The 14,001-nt window shown below is 48.8% G+C and overlaps 1 protein-coding gene across 2 annotated transcripts in view; it reads left to right on the top strand.

The window, feature by feature from the left end:
* Positions 1-1,556: 1,556 nt before the first annotated feature.
* The window catches only part of GFRA1 (GDNF family receptor alpha 1), a 219,726-nt gene continuing 207,281 nt past the window's right edge, over positions 1,557-14,001 (top strand). For both annotated transcript variants that reach the window (XM_045361598.2, XM_005566515.4), the window contains exons 1-4: positions 1,557-1,875; positions 2,463-2,748; positions 3,618-3,911; positions 5,153-5,236. In XM_045361598.2, the coding sequence (XP_045217533.2) occupies positions 2,709-2,748; positions 3,618-3,911; positions 5,153-5,236 (418 nt within the window). In that variant the 5' untranslated portion in view covers positions 1,557-1,875; positions 2,463-2,708. The remainder of the gene's footprint in view (positions 1,876-2,462; positions 2,749-3,617; positions 3,912-5,152; positions 5,237-14,001) is intronic.

Genomic DNA, 14,001 nt, shown 5'->3' with positions numbered 1-14,001 from the left:
GGCTATGGGTGTGTGTGTATTGGAGGAGGGGTGTCTGATGAGGGCGTCCTTCTCCTCATACCTACCCCGGAGGAACACGCGTACAGCACAAGAGGAGTGCGGATCCGTAGGATGTCCCCCGGGTTTGGGGCGCGCCCGGAGACACAGACCCTCTTTGGCGACTCCACACAATGTGCAGCCTGCCTGCAAGCAGCCGCTGCAGCCTAGGGGCGCGCCTGGCTGATGTGTGGTTGAATGGAGAGCGGCCCAATCCTTTTCCTTCCTCCTCTTCTCCCCGCCCTGACACCCGGGCCTCAAACTTCAACCAAAGCCCGTGCCCTTTTCAATTAACCCCCCTCGATCAAAATGAGCCATTCTTTTCTCTCCTCCGCGGCGGCCCATTGTGTGGCGTGATAGGTTTGCTGATTTGACAGCTGGGCGCACACATATTTGATTCAAACTCGGTCTCCCCGAGAGATGAACTTGGACATCAGCAAAGATCCCGAGCACTGCGGGCTGGCTCCTAGACCAGTCTCCGGACCCAGTGTAGACTTCGGTGCCCCGGGCGCCCCCCGGCGTGCGGGAAGGGGAGCGTGTGTCAGGGGTGGGGGGCGGGGAGTGAGCAGCACGACTGGGAACGAGGGCTATGTACATGTTAGGCTTTTTTAGGCTTTCTTTTCTTTCTTTCTTTTTTTTTTTTTAAATTTATTCTCGAAACAGCCAAGATGGAGGTCAGCTTATAAATTTCCTAAAGCCAGGTCTGGCCGGGTTTAAATGCAGTGGGTTGGGGGCTCGGCTTTTGTCTCCTTGTCGGAGCTCGAGGAGATAGGTAGAGACTGCGTGTGCATGTGTGCGTGTGAGTGTGAGTGTGCACGCGCTGGCGTGGACGAACGGGTGGGCGCATCCCAGGATCGCCGCTCCGGCGTCCTGGATCTGAGTGTGTCTTCTACGCACCAAGTCTTGAATCACAGCCACTAGTGACGTGGGGGGAAAACTTTGTGTTCCAAAGAAGGGTCTGGCTCAATTGCCCTAAGAAGAAAGAGCCCTTGTGCCCGTATGTGTGTGTGTGTGTGTGTGTGTGTGTGTGTGTCAGAGAGAGAGAGAGAGAGAGAGAGAGAGAAAGTGTCTGGCAGCACCCGCGGCCGGCTGCAGAACGCTGTGTGTCCTGTGCGCGCGTGCTGTCCGGCCGCGGGTCTCACCGCAAGCGAGCGTGTGCAGCTGCGGCTGCCTGGAGGGCGAGCTTAGGAGGGGGCTGGAGCTGCGGGGCAGCGGGAGCAGGAGCAGGCCGAGGGTCCGCTGGCCAGAAGAAATCTGGCCTCGGAACACGCCATTCCCCGCGCCACTTCCAATAACCACTAACATCCCTAATGAGCATCCGAGCCGAGGGCTCTGCTCGGAAATCGTCCTGGTCCAACTCGGCCCTTGGAGCTCTAGAAGATTGCCGCATCTATTTTTTTCTTTCTTTCTTTTTTTTTTTTTTTCCTAGGGCAAATAAAGTGAGCCCGGAAAGGGAAGGAGGGGGCGGGGACACCATTCCCCCCGAAAGAATAAATAAGTAAATAAACTGGCTCCTCGCCGCAGCTGGACGCGGTCGGTTGAGTCCAGGTTGGTGGCATTTGGAGCTTTTTTCGTTCTGTTTGGGAACCCATTGCCGCTTCCTGTCCCTCTTCCCCACTCCTTCTTCCTCCCTCCCCCGGCCACCTCTTTCCGTTTTGCAGGCGTCTCCCAACTTTGGGGCCCGGGGGGCGCTCGTGGCGCCGGGCTGCACCTGCCGGGGCGCGCGGGGACTGCGGGCCAGCGCGCTCGCCCTGGGCGGGGGTGCGGAAGCGCCCGAGTCCGGGCACCCGGCGAGGGTGTGAGAGGTGCGGACACTCAGGAGGGAGCCGAGGACACGCGGTGGGTAGGGGCGCAAGAACTGGGTTTCAGCCCCAGTCGGGACATCGGTTCCCCATGGCTTGGCGGCCTCTGGAGGGAGACGAGTCCCGGGGAGAGGGAGGGCGGCGACAGGGGCTAGGGATTGGCGATCTGAGTGGGGAGGGCCGGCGGCTGAGGGAGCTCGGTGGCTGACGGAGGAGGGGGAGGCCAACTTCCCGGGAGAAGGGGCTCTTTCGGCGCCAGGGCTGGCTGGGGAGCTGCCGCCGCCGCCACCGAGGGCTTGTATTCCAGGCAGCGGCCGGCTCCGCTCACGGCGCTCGGAAAGTACCGTTTATTTATTTATTTGCTCGTGTTCAGCCTCTCGGATTGAACCCAACAGACACCCCCTTGGACTTTAGGAACCCTCTTCAGACCTCTCCAGCCCTCACCCCCATTCCCGTGTCAGCGGCCCCTGGAATACACGCACATGCACCCCGACCCGGGTGGGGGTGGGTCTTCACCCTGGCGTTGGAAAGTCTCCAAAGGCGGGAACGGGGGAGGGGAGAGGGGCTGTGGGGGGAGTCTCCTGCGCTCTCCGCTCTCATCTCAAAGTGCGCCCTCCCTTCCAGGTTGGGTCGGACCTGAACCCCTAAAAGCGGAACCGCCTCCCGCCCTCGCCAGCCCTGAGCTGAGTCGCCGGCGGCGGTGGCGGCTGCCAGACCCGGAGTTTCCTCTTTCACTGGATGGAGCTGAACTTTGGGCGGCCAGAGCAGCACAGCTGTCCGGGGATCGCTGCATGCTGAGCTCCCTCGGCAAGACCCAGCGGCGGCTCAGGATTTTTTTTGGGGGGCGGGGACCAGCCCCGCGCCGGCACCATGTTCCTGGCGACCCTGTACTTCGCGCTGCCACTCTTGGGTAAGTCGAGGCCCGCCGCGGGCTTTCTTACCCGCTGAGTCTTTCCTAGGGTCGTTTGCAGCAGCCCACTCCGCCCCCCGCACCAAAATTGGGGCGCGGGTGCGGTGGATGTGGGAGGAAGAAGTTTCGTTTTGGGGAAGGGGATCGCGAATCCCCGGGTTAGGGAGGCGGTGGCGGTGCGGCGCTGCCCGAAGCTTTTCGGGCTTGGTTTTGATTTCCTGTGGTTTTTAATGACCCAGCTTGGCGGGGGACTAAGGAGCCCTCCAGCCCAGGGCCCTGCAACCCCAGAGAGTCTCCGGCAGCTCGCGGAGCCGCGGCAGGCAGGTGGAGTTGGGGAGCATTGGGGGCGGGAGACCAAACTTGGAAAAGTTTTTCCCGAGTAGCTTCTGAGCGCTCTCCGCCCGGCCGACCGCTGACCACGGCTGGCCTGCCCCAAGCCCAGCGCGCGCCGGGTGCCCAGTCCGCCGCCGCGCTTCTCCTCGGAAAGACCCTGAGTTTTAGTCGGGCGGAGCGGGTGGCTGGAGCTGGGAGTGGCCCAGGAGCCCGGGTCGTCGCTCAGGCCAGGATGCCGCGGGGCGGAGGGCCGACGTGCACGGTGGGCAGCGCAGGCTCTGGAGCAAACCCTTAAAGCCCGCGGGCTGAGCCTGCGCCACCCTTCCCTACGGGCCCGGAAGGGAGAGGAGCTGGAGTTCCTGGGGGCGGGAAAATGGACTCCCGGATGGTCGAGAGGTGGACCCGCTCGATCCCTGAGCAGGGCGCCCCCGAAGGCTGGTCAAGCATCCCTGACCTGGGCGCGCGCCCTCGCCCGGATCAGTGGCGTCCCGGGTCCCCGCCCGCCGCACTCAGGCTCCCTCCCCTCTACCCCACAGACTTGCTCCTGTCGGCCAAAGTGAGCGGCGGAGACCGCCTGGACTGCGTGAAAGCCAGTGATCAGTGCCTGAAGGAGCAGAGCTGCAGCACCAAGTACCGCACGCTGAGGCAGTGTGTGGCGGGCAAGGAGACCAACTTCAGCCTGGCATCCGGCCTTGAGGCCAAGGATGAGTGCCGCAGCGCCATGGAGGCCCTGAAGCAGAAGTCGCTCTACAACTGCCGCTGCAAGCGGGGTATGAAGAAGGAGAAGAACTGTCTGCGCATTTACTGGAGCATGTACCAGAGCCTGCAGGGTACGCCCGGAACCTCCCCACACCACCCTGCGTCCCTCCCCGAAGGCAGGCGGGCCCTCCGTCCCCCGGCCAGCTGATCTCATCCTCCACTCACTTCTCCCCAGCTGCGGAATGAGGACCTTTCATTGGCCCCCAGGGACAACGGCAGCTGGTGTTTGCTGGGCTGACCAGCATTGTTGAGCCTGGTTGTTGGAAAACCCATGAGGAGGTCGGGGGCGCGGCGGGGGGCACCCCTGGGACCCCACTGACCTCTCTGAAACCTGGTCAGAGCATAGGAGGAGGATCCCACTCAAGGACCCCAAGGAACCCACAACTTCTTTCCAAGGAGAGCCAGCCTGGAGCTTTCGGTGGCCTCAGAATAATAATAGGAGGGCTTGCCCTGCAGCTGGTCTGGACTTTCCCCCGGTCTTGTTCCCTTTAGTCTGCTCTGACCTGAGATAGAGTATTGTAAAAGGTCCAGGAAAATCCATTCTATCTTCACCCTCCCCACCAAACGTGATCAAAGGCAGATGTGTGAAAAACCGTTTGTCATCTTACATTAGCTGAGTCTTGAACCAGCTGGTGTGGTTCAACCTCGGTTATCACAGAAGTAGCTCAGGGAGAGAAAGAACCAGTTGTCACAACCATCCAGTCCAATGGGAATGTTTTGGTCCTCGTAAGCCAGAGGGGGCTCATGTTTGTAAACCTAACACAAACACCTTGTGTGTTCATTCTCGACTGAGACTCACACGGGAGATATGTATTATACAGATTTGACCTGTCAGCAGCCACTTCCTCCAGAGTCTATTAATGAAAACCTGTTTCAGAGATGGGCTGTTTAATAGCCATGGTACCTGCCTTCCAACTGTATGCCAAGTTTTGGGAGCAAGCAGAAATGTGGGTCTTTCCTGGGTCACCTTTCTTCCATTGGCTCCTGGAGGCAAGCAGGGCTCGTGACGTCATCGGCTCCAGCTTTCCTCTCTGATTTCTATTCCTTTGCAAAGAGTGGGAGAGTTTTCTGGCAAGATCGGGCTGGGTTGTTCTCCAATGTTTTCATGGCACTCTGGGGAGAACAAGGACAACAAAAGCAGAGGGAATGAGAAGAAATAACCATAGAGAAAGAGATGCATTTGAAATCTTTCAAAGTTTCAGCATCTTTTTGTTACACAATCATAACATAATTAGAATTCAGATTCAGCAGCAAAAACCTGCTTGAAATATATGATTTTCATATCTGAGCCCAGTCTTTCTGTTGTTTTTAGGAAATGATCTGCTGGAGGATTCCCCATATGAACCAGTTAACAGCAGATTGTCAGATATATTCCGGGTGGTCCCATTCATATCAGGTAAGCAGATTTATAGTTCCACGCCGATGCTTTTGTGTGCTTGAATTCGTTGGCTTGCATTCTCTTTGGCTCTCAAAGAGCGTATAAGTAGATAGTTGAATGGCACAGTGTTTCTGGGAAATTAGAAATAGGATGATGATAATGAAGAGGCAGCATGCCTAGAGATGATTGTATGACTTGAAAGTAATTCTAAATGAAGTAATGTGGTGTGGTGGTTTGGAAGAGGTTCGAGGGAGATGACTTGGTTGAGTTTTTTTTTTTTTTTTTTTCCACATTAAAATATGATTGGCCATCTCTTGCAAAGGGAGTGCCACTTCTGTCTGTAGGTGGCAATCGTATTCTCTTTTGCTGCATACCTTACATAGTGCCTCCCTGGAAATGGGATCTGTTCAGATTATGCCACTTACTTTACAAGAGGCCTGAATATAATCTTAGATTGTTGAAAAATTTGGGATGAATTCTCTTGTCTGCCTTTGATTTAAAAGATTAAGCTCTGCCATTTGTTAAGAATTATTTTGCTTCTATTTTTTCCTGAGCAAGTGTGTGCATTTATGAGAGAATGTACTCCTGCCCCAACGGCCCTTTTAAATGTGGTCTCACTTCCCATGGTTTGTTTTGTCTCTCTTTGCAGTTCTATGTGTGGTTTGGAAATGAACTTTGTTTTAGAATTAAGTTTTTCATAACATCTGCTTTCAGACAGCCCATAAATAAGCAAGGCAGTAATTTATCTTTATGACATACAGATTCCAGACTAATGTTGTCTTTATTTATTTACAGTTTAGACATTTTCTCAAGTATATATAGCCACCACAAATTATATGTCTCTCAGTGGTTAAACGTGATGGTTAATGTTGAATTTGATTCTATGAGATTATGGTTTGTAACTGGTGAGTGTCCTGGTGTTCTAAATGTTTTGTGTGTGTTTTTTTTTTTTTTTTTTTTTTTTTTTGTAGAAAAGCCACAGGATCAAGAGAGTGTATAAATACTGATATTTTATTTAGGTGTATTATACATGCATTCATCCATTCACCAAACATCCATTGAGCCCCTACTATGTTCTAGCTATTGTGGTTTGGGCAGTGAGCCAGTCATCACCTTGCCCTCATGAATCTTAGAGATAGACAGGAACTGACATTTATCAAGCCTTATTATTTGCCAAGCGCTGTGTTAACAGTGTTACATCATTAATTTATGTAATCATCAAGTGCTTCTTAGGTATTAATATTTCCATTTTATAGATGATTAAATTGAGGCATAGTGAAGTTAGGAAACCAGTGCCAAATCACGAAAGTCTTAAATGGTAGAACCAGAATTGAAACTTGGATTTGTTTGATTCTAAGCTTTTGTAACATCTACCCTTTGCCACTCAGAGTGTGGTTTCTATACTGGCATCATTGACATTGCCAGGGAATTCATTAGAAATACAGGATCTCATTTTAACTACTGAATCAGAATACACATTTTAACAAGATCCCTGGGCTGGGTGCTTCATATGCACATGAAGCTTGAGAAGCGTTCCTCTACATCATTCTGTCTTTTCCTTCAGAGGAAAAGTGTGTGTGTGTGTGTGTGTGTGTGTGTGTGTGTGTGTGTGTGTGTGTGAGAGAGAGAGAGAGAGAGAGAGAGAGAGTCTGTTTTGGCATAAGATATAAGGGTACAAGCTTAGTATAAGAGGAATTGAAATGTTTCTCTGTGTAATACCAATAATTTCCACTCCATGTCACTTCTAGTGCTTTCTGTCCCTTTGATCCAGCCAGGACAGTGTTTTAAGCAGTGGAGAGGAGATGTACAGACAAACGTATGTGACCACCTAAGCTCTCCTGGGAGCAGATCTGTAGAAACTAGGATGCAGTGTGGCCAGTGGAGTGCCAGAGGCAAATCTGACCTTCATCCTGCTTTTGAGGGACAATGCCTCTTACCTACTGTCTGCCCTGTGGACTCCTCAGTCTTTTGTACTGATCCCTTGGAAGGGTATGAGCCTCTCCATGGTCACTGATAGTGAGGAAACAGGCAAGGAAGAAGGGCCATTGGGTTTTAATTTCAGAATTTCTACGAGCAATGGGTTTTTGTTTGTTTCTTGCACTGCCGCCCAGGGCCCAGGCTGGAGTGCAGTGCCATGATCTTGGCGCACTGCTACCTTTGCCTCCTGGGTTCAAGTGATTCTCCTGCCTCAGCCTCCCAAGTAGCTGGGATTGCAAGCGCCTGCCACCATGTCTGGATAATTTTTGTATGTTTAGTAGAGAAATACATGTCACCATGTTGGCCAGGCTGGTCTTGAACACCTGACCTCAAGAGATTCGCCTGCCTCGGCTTCCCAAAGTGCTGGGATTACAGGTGTGTGCCACCATGCCTGGCCACAATGGGGTTTTTATTTTTTTTTTTTTAACTTTTTTTTTAGAGACAGGGTCTTCATCTGTTGCCCAGGCTAGAGTGCGGTGGCTTGATCACAGGTCACTGCTGCCCCGAACTCCTGGGCTCAAGCGATCCTCCTATCTTAGTCTCCCGAGTAGCTAGGACTACAGGTGTGCCACTACACCGGCTAGCAATTGAGTTTTTTGACACTCATTTTCCCTCTCAGAGTTGCTCTTTCATTTGTATAATGAGGTAATTGGAGTAAATAATCTCTAATCGTTACAGTCCGTGGATCTGAGAAAAGGTTGGGCTCATCTCTAGAATTCTTCCACAGTTCTCTTACGTCACCTTCTCCAGCCTTGCAATCATTTCAACTCTTAAGGAGGCATGGTCATTCTCAGATACCACAGGTTTGTCTGAATTTATGAGTACTGGACATTCTTCTGCATGGGCCGAGTTTCACTTATGCATTCCTTGGATCTCATTCACAGGCCAGGTTTCTTTTCACAGAAAGTATGATCTGGAGTTTGTGAGCCCTTCCTGCCTAGAACCCAGAAATCATAATGAATCAGCCAGAGCCAGAAAGGCCTTGTCTAGAGCTCCATTTTCTATCTCAAGGGCATTGGCTTTAGGTTCCAGCACTAATGAGCTTTGACCTCTGACAGTGACTGTGCTCCTTAAGTGGGATAGTAAAGCCAAATGGAACCTCGAGAGGCTTTAAGTCATTGAATAATGCATATTATCCAGTTTGGCCTTTGTAGGATGGAAAAAGATGGAGGAACAGGACGATAAATGTTGCTTTTCACGGTTTGAATCTGAGCTTTCTAGAACATCCCTTCTGTCTTGAAAATTTGTCTGAGGAAACCAGGACAATAGTGTCTCTGCTTTTCACAGATATGGTAGCAATCAGAGTTTCCATATTTGGATATCTCTGCCCAACATGAAGAGCATGTTTATCCACATACACTAAGGGTGAGCTGAATCCTCCCAAGGAACAAGACATGTTTGACATTCTTGTGTTTCCATTTTCCTTGGATTCCTCAAACCCACGGTCATTTTAGCCATTGTTTGCTTGCTAACCACATAAAAGGCCTTGCTGATGTATTATCAGTGGTCTGTTGGGAACAAGCAGGAGAACAAAAATAAGGTGGAATCTAAAAACCGTCCTCTCTGTTTTGAAGCTTGAAATGCAGAAGGGAAACCAAGTAGCCAAGTCAGGAGAGAACTGCAGAGGGAGGGTGGAGGGCTGCTTTCCAGAAACCTGAGAGCGGAAGCCTTTGGCCCCTGGGGCACGATTAAGGGCTTAAGGAGGTGTGTTTCCTGTGGAGTGAGGCTAGTGTGGGTTTTAGGGGCCTGGAACATGAAGTGAGCGGGAGCACACACAGGAAAAAGTAAGCCAGTGCAAGAGGATGTCGGAGGAGAGGCAGGAACACAGAAGCGTCCTGGGATCCCAGAGGGCAGAGCTGTGTGGGCGCTCAGGGGCTCAGAGGCAGAAGCTAGTATGCGCAATGCACTGTTTAGCATCTGCGTCTCTCTCAGCCAAGCTCTCTGCTCTTGCACCTCTGTTCTGCCCCTGCTTTTCTTCCTCAGAAAAGTTCAAGACACAGCAAGAAGTAAATAGGGATTTGAAAGGATAATGAACCAATTGGCAATTTTTTTTTTTTTTTTTTGGACTCTCTGGAGTGGAAGAACAAAGCAGTGAGAAATTTTGAAAATGCAGTAAGTGCTAAGAAAAGCCTGAGGATGGGGATCAGAGGGAGGACAGAAGCACCTCTTTGGCAGCAAGGTTTAAAACTATTGATTGGGAGACTGGATTTTTGTAGAGAAGTCAGGAGATGCCAGGCTTTCCTTAATATGCAAGTTAATGATATTGCATGCAAGAATCAAGTGGATAGATTGTAGGGAAAGAGTAATGTTAGGTTTTGAACATCCTGATTTTCTGGAAGAAAAGGTCGCAGCTTCTAGCGCTCGTCATTTTCCTACCGAGTCCTAGGAGTGACTTTGACCTTCCTGGGAAGCCTTAGGATCTCCAGATTGGTTCCCAAGTAATTGGAAGTGGTTTGCTCCAGGATGAGATGCGCCTAAACTCTCTTTTGAGTCTTGCCTCTTTTTTTCTGAGTGATTCTGTGAATAATTAGCCATGTTTAGCATTTCTGTTCAAATGCACCATCATATTTAAGTCATTATTTTTAAAAAAGTTATTACACAGTTTACATGTTGGAGAAGAGCCTTGTAACATCCCCTGCTTTCTTGTCAGGTCATGACGAGAGAAAGCCTTGTAAATACCAGCTATTAGGGGTCGTGGTGGTCCTTTTCTTGCCACTCAGCTGTCTAATCCTGGTTCCTATATTTGAGAACCCCCATTCATTTCCTGTTATTTACTCTGGCATATGGTAAACTCCTTAGTGGGCCAGTGGAGGCCCTGCTCTCCATCTTGAAGCCCAACACCCCCTCTCCACTCAAGCTCACTGAGCCGAACAATTCCCCAAGTATTTCATGTACATTCACTTTCCTGTGCCTTTGCACATGGCCTTGCCTTTACTTAGAAAACTTCTATCAGTTCTTTAAGACCAAGATCAAATTTCGCCTCTGAAGGCGTTTGCTGGAATCCCCCCAAACAGGCAATTCCACTCAGGACTCCCTCGTGCTCCGTCGTGCTCTTGCCTTTATGGTAGCCATTAATCACAGCATATCGAGAGGACTTATTTATGTGTCTGTTTTTCCCACTGGAAAGTCGGAGACTTGCTTGGTATGCCGGGTGTCAACTCAGCACCAAGCATCCTTCTTGATCCTGAGCCGGCATTCTGTCAATCACGAGTAGTTGAATGTTAGAGAAGAAGGGTCCCTAGAGATCTAGTCCAGCACTCTGTTTTATAGACTTGAAGCTCAGAGAGGGGAGGGGATTGGACAGGGTCACAGTGCTTGAGGGTAGGCTTGGGGACCTTTGCCAGGTCATGGCACTGGTGTAGGGGGAGCCAGCGTTGGCTCCTTTCTGTCTGCATACTCTCTGGACAAGCCTCATTCATTCTGGAGACCTCAGCCACCACTTACATCGATGACTCAGAGCCTCCCTTCCTACTGCAGCCTCTCCTGAGCGCTAAACCAGCATTTCCAGCTGAGTCCTGGACGACTCCATTTGGCGGTGTATCAGTTAACTCAAACTTAGCATGTCCAGAATGGATCTCATCATCTCTCCTTTGCTCCTTATACTCTCTCTTCCTGGATCTCCAGTTTTATTTAACAGCATTATTGTCTTCCTAGTGATCTGCACTATAAGTTGTGGAGTCATCTCCGTCCTTTCCACTGTCTTCAACCCTTCAGTCTGACTCATCACCAAGCCCTGCTGAAATTACCTGCTGTCTTTTGAATTGCTCCCTTCTTTCCACATCATGGATATAACTGTCTTATCTCTCACTTGAACTCTGCATGGGCTTTTCCAACTGACTTCCCTAGCTTCTCCCAGTCCAATATGACCTCCTCATTTCCAGGTCTTGTGCACCTTGGTGACTTCCAGGAACACTTTGGCTTCAGTCTTCCTTCATTCCTTTACTAACTGGCTTTTGATCTCGCCCCAGCCACCATGTATCATAGACTAGACAGGCTGAGCAGCTGCCGTTCTACCAGCACTCTGGGCAGCTTCATCCCTCCACATTTTGCACCTGCCATTGCTGGGAGAAAGAACGCATGCTCTGGAGTTCCACCAACCTAGGTGAATGAATCCCAGCTCTGCCACTCACCTTATCTTGAGCTCACTGTGCCTCAGGTTCCATGGGTGTAAAATGGGATGATGATAATGCCTACTGTATAGGTTCTTGTGGATTAAAGATGCCATATGTCAAATATCAGGTATAGTGCCTGAAACATACTTGGTCCTCAATAAATCTCAGTCCTTTTTAAAGCTACACTAAGGCGATGTTGGCTTGCTCCTGACTCAAGATTGGGACTCTTTTCAGCAGACCACATTGCCTCATCAGAGAACGATGATTCTATGTCTTGCAAAAGGTAGCAAACCTGAGCCTTCAGGAAATGGAAAATCTATCCTCTATCCAAAAGGCCCTAGAGCCAAGTCCTGTCTCTTAATCACCCGGCCTGAGGCTTAGCTACCCTGTGGGGAAGGTCTTCCTTATTCCTGTACCGAGTCTCTCCTTTTCCCTTGGACCCCTGTCCTCATGCCCTGTGGTTGAAAGTGAGTTGGTTGCAGCTGGAGATCACCTGGGGTGGGAGCTTTTCCTGTGCTTAAGGATTCTTGTGATCAGCCTTCCCTTCCAAGCTTGGCTGATTCCTATTCCTCTAACCTCTCCCCATAAATCTTCTTTCCAGTACCCCTCATAGCGGCAAGAATTACTGCTCCCTGAGAAGGGCATGCCTTAAACCTGGGAGATGCTTCCGTCTGCAAAGGCTCTGCTAAGTACACTTACATTTCACTTTCACAGACCACTACTTTTGGTTTTTATTCTCTCCCTCTTCTGCCCCTCAGCAATCCATTTTTATTGTAGAACAATAGGAAATTGCAAACAGGTAAAAAAGGAAAAGAAATTTTAATCACCCAGTGTCCTACCACCCCAAAATAACCGCTGTAAACATGCTAATGGGAGCCTTTTCCAATTTTTGCTATATATGTAAATATGCATAGATGTGTAAGTACATACATGCATACATACATATATGTTTTTTACAAAAATGGTGTCATAATCTACATCTACTCTCTGATTACCTGCATGATGATCTGAAAAACCTATGTCTTTCTGTCTCACTGACCAGTTCCTAAAGGCAATATTTTATTATTTAGATTAAATGTCAACCTCAAGAAGGTCCATGAATAAAGGAGTAGGACAAGCTAGTATCTGTACACTTGTGGCAAAGACCCGAATGTTCCAGCGAAGGCTGTGAAGGTACAGACAGTTAAATATTTTGCATAGAGTCATTGTAGGTGCTGTTACCAGAAGAAGGGAGATAAAACATCAGTGAGTGACAGGTAATTGCGTGAACTGAAGATTGTTACAAGGTGCAAATTATTTATAGCCAATATGTCTGTCCTCATTCCTCCTTCTTAGTCCTCTGAAGTATTTCTTTTTGCCATCTCTTAATTTTTCTGCTGTCGAAGCTTGTTCTTTCCAACGGATGTCCTTTTTGTTTTTTGTTCTCTGGGACATAGTAGCAAATTCTCAAGAGGATGTATCCATTGGGGCTTGTTTGGTAAAAGAGTATGGATCCAGCAGTCAGGAGATCTGTGTTCCGCTTCCAGCATCATTTACCCCTAACTAGCTGGGTGACCTTGGGCCAGTGTCTGCAGGTCCTGAGGGTCATCTGCTCCTTTTGTAATTTGAGGGCAGGGGCCTAGAGTGAATTTTAACATATTAGGTTGGTGCAAAAGTAATTACTGTTTTTACCATTACTTTTAATGTTTTCATTCCTTTTTGAAGAGCCCGTATGTTGAATCTTGCGTAGTTATTCAGTTAGTTATTCTGGAACTATTTTTCTTTCTAGCATTTTATTCATGCCAAGGAAACTTGGGATCTTAGCATATGTCTTTCATGTTAATAACCTTTATAAAGTATGATTTATTCAACGTATACCTTACTTTGAACTAGAATGGCATCTTATTTGAATACATGGAAGAAGATAAAGTACAAAAGAAAATAAGTAAATGGAGAAAACGGGGAAAAGTGAAAATGAGAGTAGAAAAGAGAAAATGAAGCCAGGAGTGAGCTCAGTACACAAATGCATGCTACAAGATTATATTTCAATAAATTAAATGATCGGAAGTGCCACGTTTGTTTCACAAAAGGATAAATAAAACCACTGGATTTGTAGATGCAGTAGGACATCTGGAGGTCATCCTAGTCCTGTCCCCTTATTTTACTGATAAGAAAGCAGAATTCCATAAATTGATAGGACAATGGAACATAAATTGTCTACAACAGTGATGACAAGTAAAATTAGGTGTGCGTTTGCTTTTAAATGGGTCTTTGAAACTCTCCATATCTTGGCATTTCCCCACCTCAGTTCAGTTGTCTTTCACCTCTTCAAATCTGTGGCCCCGCTTAGGATACAACACTTTTTTTTCTTTGTTTCTTTTAGCTTGAGAGCCACAGCCTTTGACTTAAGGAGGTAGTTGTCCATTGTTTTGGAACAAGCGTTAATTAATAGGTCTCTGGCAACAAGAACTAGTGGCTGGAATGTTAATTTTCATATTTCTTGGCACCCTTCAGGGTTGTCTGTAAGGAAAAGTGAGAAATTATTTGTTGCTTTAAGCCATGTCAGCCCTCAGATTTTTTTAAAAGATAATCTTTCATTCAGAGTTTTTTGTTAAAGGAGCTAACCACTTCCTGTAATTTAGAGACTCAACTAGCTGGGTCAGTGATGAAAATGAATGGGTAATTTGCATAAGGGGCTAATTTATTGTGTCTCCC

This window comes from Macaca fascicularis, chromosome 9, assembly GCF_037993035.2.
Source record: "Macaca fascicularis isolate 582-1 chromosome 9, T2T-MFA8v1.1".
In the NCBI taxonomy this organism is placed as follows: domain Eukaryota; kingdom Metazoa; phylum Chordata; class Mammalia; order Primates; family Cercopithecidae; genus Macaca; species Macaca fascicularis.
This window is presented reverse-complemented; position numbering and strand designations above follow the sequence as displayed.